Source organism: Verticillium alfalfae, genomic scaffold, assembly GCF_000150825.1.
Source record: "Verticillium alfalfae VaMs.102 supercont1.2 genomic scaffold, whole genome shotgun sequence".
NCBI lineage: Eukaryota > Fungi > Ascomycota > Sordariomycetes > Glomerellales > Plectosphaerellaceae > Verticillium > Verticillium alfalfae.
Genome location: NW_003315037.1, coordinates 1268843 through 1278236, shown reverse-complemented (window position 1 = coordinate 1278236; position 9394 = coordinate 1268843). Strand labels below are relative to the sequence as shown.

Here is a 9394-nt window from a genome sequence, read left to right as displayed (position 1 = left end):
CGCTCAAGTCAGATGGTATACTGGTGTTAGATTTTCTACTCGCTATTTAAACTCTCTGGTCATCCATCATCCATACTAATGGTCAAGCGATCTAGGGTTGCCCTTCGTTGCTTCTGGTTAGCATGGTATTCCGCGCAGTTCTCTTAGTCAACGACCATTTCTACCGCCGGGAGCCTTTGGTCGCTGGGAGATTCAGTGGGAAATGAGGAACCTGGCTGACTTCGCGCTATTCATGCCGGGCCGCTGGTCAGATTTCGTAGCTGGAGTAAGCTGCTATAGATTGCATGTGTGATTCTATCTTATGGCTGCCTCGTAGCAGCATTGAATATGGGATCGTAGTAGAACGGTAGCAAGATGGGAATAGTATTGTAGTTGCAAGCATTCTATACTACTGAAAACTCCGGCAACCTTCATGGCGAGAGAGCGCTTTCATTGTTTCTTCCAGTGGCGCAATGGCCAGTGAAAATGAATTATCTCGCCTTCGAAAACGATAGCTGCGACGATGATAGTGATTTCTTTGTGGATTGGCCCTGAGATATATTTTGTACTCATGTTCACGAGGGCTAAAATCTGTAGGCTGTATCAGATCTGAAGCGAGCTGCCGATGTTCAATTTCGGTGAAGATAGGCAGAGAGCAGATCCTCAACACCCAACCAGATGTACTTCGAGAATCAGCGAGAAGTAAGAGCAAATGCTGTCATTCTTCATAGTGCCTAATCTACAAGGTCAAGTCCCCCATTTAATAGATACCAAGTAGTGACTCATCTTGTGATATTCTGCGCACAACACATCGTCACAATATAACCCGATTATTGAACCCATGTTAGGGGATTCCCTAGGGCGGGTGATCTCGATAGAGGATCACCGATATGGTGATCATCGGGGCCGCGGATTCACAGCTCCCAGAGCACGTGAATCACAGCTTACGTGATCGGTGAATCAGAGAGATAGCATCAATCACATCACAAGACTTATATCACCTACCCTATGTATTCAGAGCTCTCAGGCACAGTCAAAGCAATGAATCAGGGTTCACATAAGCAGTGAAGCACTCTCAACACGATGAATATACTGACGAGATAGCATCGAAAAGACAATCCCATTAAAGGCCAGTCGATCTGCATCACAATAAACAACAGCTAGTTAAGGACATGTTTATTTACTTGAAGCGAGCTAAAGTATACTTCGGCACACAAAATGCTAGTTTACTTGACCATCGGTGAGTGCAAATCAGAGCAAATATTGGGGTTTTCAGACAGTGAAAGCGGTGTAGAAAGGCGGGCCTCTCTGTACGATGTGAGCAACTTCTCGCTCACGCTCAAGCTTTTCAATGCATGAACAGCTGACCACAGATTGACCGTTCAACTGATGCACAAGCAGTGTGTAGCAAAGCCGGGCTTTAAATATCCCACTGAATGAGCTTCCAACAATATGCTTTCGCTCACCCGTCCATATCGTCTCTTTACCCAAGCAGCGCACTGTCTATCAACGTGCCGCTGGTTGGAAAGTTCCCATAGTCCGCCCCTCTTACGCTTACTTTGTTTACCGAGCCATGGAATCATCGAACATCCAGTTCTTCACATCACATGGCCGTTCCGCCTCGCCAAGGCCCCACTGGCGATACAACTCGTCTAAATGAACCCTGAAGAGGCTCCCGCTGGTTAAGCTTCCTGGACGCACACCGATGGCAGGGTGCCCGCTGTGGGCATTCCCGTTGATGTTGGAGTAGCTTCGGACCTCATGGTAAGCGACGCGGCCGTGACTTTTCGGATCTCCCGACTGTTGAAGACGCCCAGACTGGCTAAGGCAGCCTGCATTCTCAAGATAGAGGGGAGGGAGGGGGGTTGTGGTCGAGTCAGAACGACGCGGCGCCCAACAATTCCATCCGATGCCTACCTTGAGTCAATGCCCCTCTTTTACCCCTTCATCGCCGCCGCCGCCGCCGCCGCTGCATGAGCCAACCTCTGCATGACGCTCTGCACTCGTTACCACTAGAGACGGAAGACCTCGGTTCCCGACACGACCCTGCAGCATCAGCTCCCCATCACCTCTGGTCTCGAACCATACAGCCAAGAAATGGCAGCGGTCAGTCAGAGTTCAAGTGGCTCTTTAGGCAGGTCTAGGTCTGTTCGCTGGGTGGGTGGTACCCGTGGTGGCCAGAAAGGGAGAAATATATATGATATGTGATAAGATGGCGTGGACAACGAATGTTGGTGTGGACCACCCAAGCGCAGCCCGCCAGTCCGGAAAGCCAGCGTCAGCGTCGGAGCACCCGACGATGGGTCCTGGTTCACTTGCATGGGACAGATGGACGGATAGACGACAAGTAGCCGGCCAGCTCGACCTGAGGGGCAGACATGGTCGACAGGAAGCCAGGTGATCGAAACGCGTCAAGAGGCGAGCGATTGCGCTACGCAGGACAGAGGTGTGCCGAGGGCAGAGATGGGCTGAAGTTCAGATTCCACGGTCTGTCCGCCGAAGGTCTTGCTGGCATGGCGCCTCGCGCTTGGGGGGGGGGCGCCTCGGTTGATGGGACGTTAGATGCGGGCAAGGCGATGGGCTACGCTTTGAGCGATTAAACGGCAAACGGCAGATCGAAGAGGCTTCCTCCTATCCATGGAGATCGAGATCTGAACGACGCCATCAGGACGCCGTCGACATGATATCGTAGCGTTGTGGTGGTGAGCTTCAGGATGCAAGGGATGAAGACAAGGGTGTTGTGGTGCATAACGCAGGGACCTCGTTGCCCAGGGGAAAAGGCCCAGGGGACAAGGGAAGAAGGGTAAGGGGAAACGTGGCGCGGGAGCTTACCTCATCCTGCCTCGCATGTGGCGAAACAAAGGTAGAAGGAAAGCGCTCACAAGCCGCAGGCGCAGGGCAAGCAAGGCTGCTTGCTTCCTGGTGCAGGCAGGGGCGCATGGTGGAGGGGCGGATGCCTCCTCCTTGCCTTTCCCATCATCCAAGTCGATCGTCGCCTTGCTTCTGCCAACGACAATGCCATCGACGACCGGTCGCCATTTGGACAAATCCGTTACCTGAGAAACAGCGCCATGCTGGTGACCGCTGCGATCGGTCCCTCCGAGAGCACTGCAGAACATCTCGGTTCCTGACGATCATCAGCCAACCCATCCACCATCATCGCCGCCATCGCGCACCATCACACACACAACCACCAGCAGGCTTGCTCTGGGAAAAGACCGGTCGATAATCTCATGCCAGCGCGGTGAGCCAAGGCATGCACCGTCGTCATCGACCATCGGAAGCCAAAAAGGCCCTGACAGGTACGGGTGGCGCGCGGGCATGGAAAGCCACCTCCATCATCGTTCCTCGCGGGGACCACAGGCCACCGACCACAACCCACAACCCACAACCCACAACCCACAGGCCACCGACCGCGGACCACGAGCCCGTTCTCGCTCTCTACCTTTCTTCCCCACCGTTGGTCCCACGCCGAACAGGTCCCCGTAGAGTGAACGTGCTCGTCCGTCCAAGTGGGCAGACAAGACGGTGCAGAGGTTGGCCTGCCTGTCTCGGTTGCACTCGGAGGCACACCGGCGAGACAGGGAGCTGGGGGCAGAGGCTCGCGCTCTCAACCTCAGGCCACCTCAGCAACGGCTCAGAGCCGCCCCCCCCCCCATCCTCGTTCCTCTCCTGTCCAGGCTGATTCTCATCTACGCTGTCAGTTCTCAACACTGCTTCGTCTCAACATGGCGGAAGTAAGCGTCTGGCGCTTGGGAACGGTCTGGATGCGCAAAAATCCAAGCCGAGCTGGAGCCAAGGGTCCTCGGTAGCGCCACGGCGCTGGCGATGCAGCTGCTGCTCGTGACCTGGAACCCTGGACTGGCGAGCTTTGTAGCATTGGAGGGGGCGAGTTAGCGTGGCATCGTCCATTCTCGTCCTGACTCAACGATGGTCAACGTTTCCTGTGTAACCATGGTCGACAGGAGTAAGGTGCAACGGCGGGCATGCTGTGGCGTTGTGAGCCCCAGAGAGGCCCTGGAAACCTCTCGAGTACGTCGACACTGACCATGGAAGTGAGACACCGCTGGGCCAAGCACATTTTTCTCATCCTTTTATTTTAGTGCTCCTATTTTGCAACCTCCCTGCTGCGGTAGAGGCTGCATACTGCACCCCTGGCATTAGTTTGGCAGTATGTGCCCACCTCGGACACGCAGGAACAGGGTCCTCGGAACGAACCACGGCGGATGCAAGTGCAGTCGTCCCGCGATTGGGACAGACTCGGTGCCTTGGGATCTGCCCTGCTGTTTCTCCTGCGGGCAGCTATTGTTGCCCCCTCTCGGCGCCGTATTGGTGTTGCTTTTCTTCTTCGTCGCCTTTTTCTTGCCCCTCCTGCTGAACCATGATTCGTTCCTTGGTTGTGCCTGTGCTCATCTTTTCATCCATGTCTCATAGAGCTTGTCAATCGGGACGACTCCTGCAGAGCGGCACAGGATCGTTGATCCGACGGTCTGATCTGACAGGTCTTGGGTGGCCAGGGGAAGAAAACCCCCGGCGCCCATCCCAGAGCAAACCCCGTTGCCAGAGGTTTTGCTGGACGTGCCTCTGAGGGAGACTTTCCATGGCCGGTCACGTTCAACATTCCAGCACTTCCATCTCAGCTCACCTTACCTGGTGATGCTTTGCCTACAGGCCACTCCCCACTGCCCTCCTGGTGACTGTCCTGCTTGCCAGCCAGTGCAGTCATGGATCCCCGCAGACCTTTCCAAACGCTGCTCTCCCTTGTTCAGGGCTGGCCTCCGACTGGCTGTTCACCCTGCTCCCAGGGCGAGGATCGGGGCTAGCGCAGAAGGCAAGGAATGTCTCGAAGCTGTGGCCATCCTGAGTTTAGGGAAGACGGTACCCACGGCGATCCTCCGCGCCTGTGGGTTCAGCCACCAGCTGGGAGGTGGACATGCGGGCTTGTGTGGGTACCAGACCCAACGTAACGGCACCGAGACACGACGATGCATACCTGTCTCTCCTGATGTTGACGGCCCTTACACTTCCCCCCCAGGGAAGGGCATGCCATGTCTGCTCACAATCGGCTCCGTTGCTGAGCGGGTCAATGTTTGTTTAGGCCAGGGATCAGGGAGACTGATGGAGGATGATCGCCCACACCTCTTGCTTTTGGACATATAGCGAGCATCCCATCCCTGGATCAGACACGCACATCCCCCCCTCGCCTGAGACTGCTGATGAGCTCACACACACACCTTTGTAACGCAAATCGACATCATATCCGCACCTGAAGTAGAGCAGGCCCCGGCGGTTGTGATCCCACTTTCGTCATGTCTGCTCATCTGGAATCAGGCATCACACCTGCCCATACCGATCTCACTCTCACTCTCACGATGAACGCACCCGCACCCGCAGCGCCATCGAAGACCAGGACGAAAAGGAAGAGTATCGATCGGCAGACCAAGTTGGCACACCTCCAGCTCGTGTCAAAGTACTTTGACTATTCGAACTATTCGCTGCCGCGCGCGGAAGGAAGCCAGCAGCCCAACCCGTACCGGAGGGCAGGGCACAGTTTCACGGAACAGACGGACGAAGGCATGGATGCGATGGAGGCTAGGCCGTCAACGACGATGACCTCCAGGTCGTTCTCCCGTCACCAGAGCAGGTCGTCCGTGGTCTCCAACTGTTCAACGCCCAGCCTGATTGATGACCACTCTGACTCTGAAGTGTCACCCGATGATGACTATCAGTACCACGCCTCGACATCTCAGCTGTGGGACAGCTTTTGGGTGGCTGGGGATCAACCCCATGACTTTGAAGATCCTCACCACCACGAACATGACCAGCCACCAAAGACACCGCGGAAAGGTCACGGTGTACCAAAGGCCCGGTATCCCGCCCTCATCCCGTCGCCACATATTCGTCGCACCAAGAAGGCAAGCACTATCAACTACGATGACGACCCTCTGCCGCCTAAGCCCATTGAATACACCACCATCGTGCAGCAGCCCACGTTGCCGGCGCAGCAGCCTCCCAGCCTCTCGAAGGGTCGCAACGTGACGTCCGTCGCCGAGAAGCGCACAACCATCAGGGCTGTTAAATCATCCTACAGCCTCTTCCCCAGACCTCATCAGGCCTCATACACCTCCACGACGACGACCACCACCACCACAACAACCAAATCATCGTCAGCAACAACGACAGCGACATCCTCTTTTGTTGTCCCACCACCGCGCACCTCCTCCCTACCTGCTGCTGAATCCCCCACGCCTAAGCCTCGCAAGACCTCGCGGCCATCACCCATCCACACGCACTCGGCGCCTATCCGCCTACTATCCGGCGCCACCCTAATCGGTACTCTATCTCCAGCCCTTCGCACATCGTCCTCGTTCGCCATGCTTCCCCGCACATCAACCTCCTCCGCCCGCACTATGGGCGGTTCTCTCGTCTCGGATCCAACGACAGTCAAGTCCACGCTGCCTAACTTCCCCTCCACCAACCTCGCCGATCTCGTCCATCCTCGCTCCGCACCTCTGCCTCCCTGCCGCCGGACACCCTACGAACCGTCATCCGCCGCCCCATCAGCCTCGTTCTTCGATTTTGACTCCTCAGACTCAGAGTCAGATGATAGCCCTCCCATTGCACGCCTCGTCAAGTCTCGCCGCGCTGCTACTTTTAAGCCCGCCAGCCCGCGCCGTAGCGGCGACGCGCCCCGTTTTGGCGGCGAGTCTCTAGTGGCCTGGCGTGCCGCCGACGACACCGAGGAGCATCGTGCCCGCGACGTTTTTGGCCGCATGTTTGGCCGGGGCTCCCGGGGCCACAGTTCATAAGGGCGACATGTACTCCGTCGTCCGCGTCGTTTCCCGTTTCTTCTTCTCTCATGTCGTACCAAAGCCTTGGGTTTCAGTCTCTTCTCTTTGTCCTGTGTTTTCTTTGTTCTGTTTATTACTCTGCATCATGTCATCAAAGTCATGTAAACCACGACCACGTTGTTCATCGAGATACTCTATCATCAGTTATGCCTCTACGAAACGAAGCCTCCGTTAGACGGGAAAAAGATCAAGGTCTGGGCGAATAGTCAATTGGTAAGGGAATGGTTTGGGGGTCATGTGTTCCGTTCTTTTCACGGCGCCATCGGAAGTGTCAAAATGGTAAAGGCGAGAAAGAGAAGAGGAGGAGGGGCGCGAGGGGTTGACCGCTCGCCTCGTGTAAGTGGGAAAGAGAGAGGGAAGCTGGAAGGGGGGGGGGGGAGGAGAAAGTAATCGGCCACCACAATGAACGTTTCGAGCCGCCAATACTGTCATTTATGTCTCCTATGTTGTCTTCCTCTTATTCTTCCTCTTCTTGTTGCTGTTGTTGTTGTCAGTGTCGTCGTCGTCGTCAGCAGAGAGTGCCTGGTTCGCAGAACGAGTAATGGCTTGTTGATTCGATGTAGCTCTGAGATACGTTGCTTTGCCTCGCGGCGATGGTGCCTCACGCACGAGAGTAATCAAATATTCAAGAAAGATGAGCGCCTCGCGTCCGTGACACGTGTTTGATTGGCCCTGTCACATAACTTGATCTTATTCACAGTTCGCCATGGAGTTCTGGTGTGACCACATCATACGACACATGGTGGACGGGGTTTTGCGGGGAGAGGAGGCGAGGCATTGTACCAACTCAAGATCTAAAAAGGCGCAGAAACATTTCATATTCCCATCATCTTCATACGTATACATAAGCCGTACATCTCATTGCTCAGCCTGGAAGCTCTCCGAGGCGGCAATCTCATCCATCTCAGTCCTGCTCACTCTCAGCCCGGCCTGGTAGCCCCTCTTCCTTCAATACAGTCTTGGATCTCGTGCCAAATGTCTCGTGAAACGCCATGAACATCGTGCCCCGTGCCGTACAAACATGACCCCATACCATAACCCTCTATTTTTTTCCCGTTACGCGAACAGTGCAAAAGCAAAGAACTCTCAAAATCAAGCGCAAAATCAAAACGCCTACCCATGCAGTTTCTCCATGCCGAAAACGCCAGAAACAAAACACCACTGTACCAACCTCAGGGAGTGATCCCTCGCCAGTGTATAATGACACACAACACCACAATTACGTGTCGGACAAGGCCCACGGCCTTCAAAGGCTCAATGCCTTCTGGCCTTGCGCTCCGTATACTTCTTGAGCCGGCGCACGCCCAGCTTCTCGTCTTTGCCGGGCACGTTGCCAAAGTACCACCGGCTCTCTTCCCAACGCTTACCAAGCCCCAGCTTGGTGAGCATGGTCTCTCTGTCTTTGGTTTCGGGAAACTGGAAGCCTTTCTCTTCCCGCACATCTTCGGTGCAGAGGAAAGAGACAATATCCGCAACGCAGGTAACGGAATGAGGCAGGCGGTGCGAGAAGCGACAGGGCACCAGCGCCATGAGTGCAAAACCAGTACAGGATGAGCAGCCCCCAGCCGATGAAAAACACGGCCCTGTTGGGCCGCATGCGGGTGTCGTTGATTCCCTCAATGTTTCGGGCCATGAACAGGCCGCCGGCAAGGATCGGAATGAAGACAGCCAACGTGCTCATCAGTGAGACGGCGGCAACGCGCAATGTTTGTTCCTCGCAGCATGGAGGGTGGCCTGAAACGGGTGGCAAGCGGCGTAATCCAAGAGCACGGATCGACCGGCTGGCGAACCCAAGGCGCTATTCAGCTCTGCCCACGGTTGCGTAGTGCGGAGTGACATGTCCAGAGACTGGAGGAACAAGTACAGGAGCACGCCAAGCAGACTCGGAATGAAGCTGAAGAGGAAGTTGGCCGCTGAAAAATTGCCCTCTGCGGGATAGACAGACAAGTGACCGGGGCGGAAGCCTCGCATCCAGCTAGCTCCCTGCGTGAAGGAGACAACGATCAGGGCCACCAGAAGGAGCGTGCTGATCACAGCAAAGCCAATCATCTGTCCGTCTCGCAGGAACCAGGGTAGGTATTGTTTCCGAATCTTGTCGTCCACCCCCGAAACCAGGGACATTGTCAGTGAGTTCATAGACTCGCGTTGGCGAATATCGTCTTGTGGCATGTCCTCCACGTCGTTCCGTCCTCTCCTGCCAGAGATATGATTGTCGATTCCGATACCGTACCACGGCGTCACGTCGGGGCCTTCCATCTGCCAATAGCCCAGCCGGTCGACGCGGCGGTTGCAAAGAATGGATTGCATCGCCTTCCTGTCCCTGATCATCTCGGTTCTCTCATAGTCGTCAAGAGTGTTCGACTTGTACATCATGTGCGCAACGTCGGCGATAGACCGCGGATCCCACAAGAGACCCGTGATCCTCTTGTGCCAGTACATGGCCAAAGTTGCAACAGCTCCAAGGAGTAGCACGTACAGAACGACTGCTGTATACGCAACGCCTTGCACCGCGACCAGTCCATTGATCGTCAACACGAGCCACTGCAAAACAGCTGCTCAACAAA

General features: G+C 55.4%; 3 protein-coding genes across 3 annotated transcripts in view; 1 reads left to right on the top strand and 2 right to left on the bottom strand.

The window, feature by feature from the left end:
• Nucleotides 1-5288: 5288 nt before the first annotated feature.
• On the top strand, nucleotides 5289-6788 carry VDBG_01843 (predicted protein; the record flags this gene model as incomplete). The annotated part of the gene is made up of 1 exon (XM_003007609.1): nucleotides 5289-6788. One exon carries the CDS (start codon nucleotides 5289-5291, stop codon nucleotides 6786-6788), a length of 1500 nt encoding a protein of 499 aa, XP_003007655.1.
• Nucleotides 6789-8084: 1296 nt separating this feature from the next.
• Nucleotides 8085-8219, bottom strand: VDBG_01842 (conserved hypothetical protein; the record flags this gene model as incomplete). The annotated part of the gene is made up of 1 exon (XM_003007608.1): nucleotides 8085-8219. One exon carries the CDS (start codon nucleotides 8217-8219, stop codon nucleotides 8085-8087), a length of 135 nt encoding a protein of 44 aa, XP_003007654.1.
• A 291-nt stretch (nucleotides 8220-8510) lies between these two features.
• The window catches only part of VDBG_01841 (conserved hypothetical protein), a gene marked incomplete at both ends in the record, with an annotated part of 2511 nt that continues 1627 nt past the window's right edge, over nucleotides 8511-9394 (bottom strand). The window contains one exon of the mRNA XM_003007607.1: nucleotides 8511-9252. Coding sequence (XP_003007653.1) covers nucleotides 8511-9252 — 742 coding nt within the window. The remainder of the gene's footprint in view (nucleotides 9253-9394) is intronic.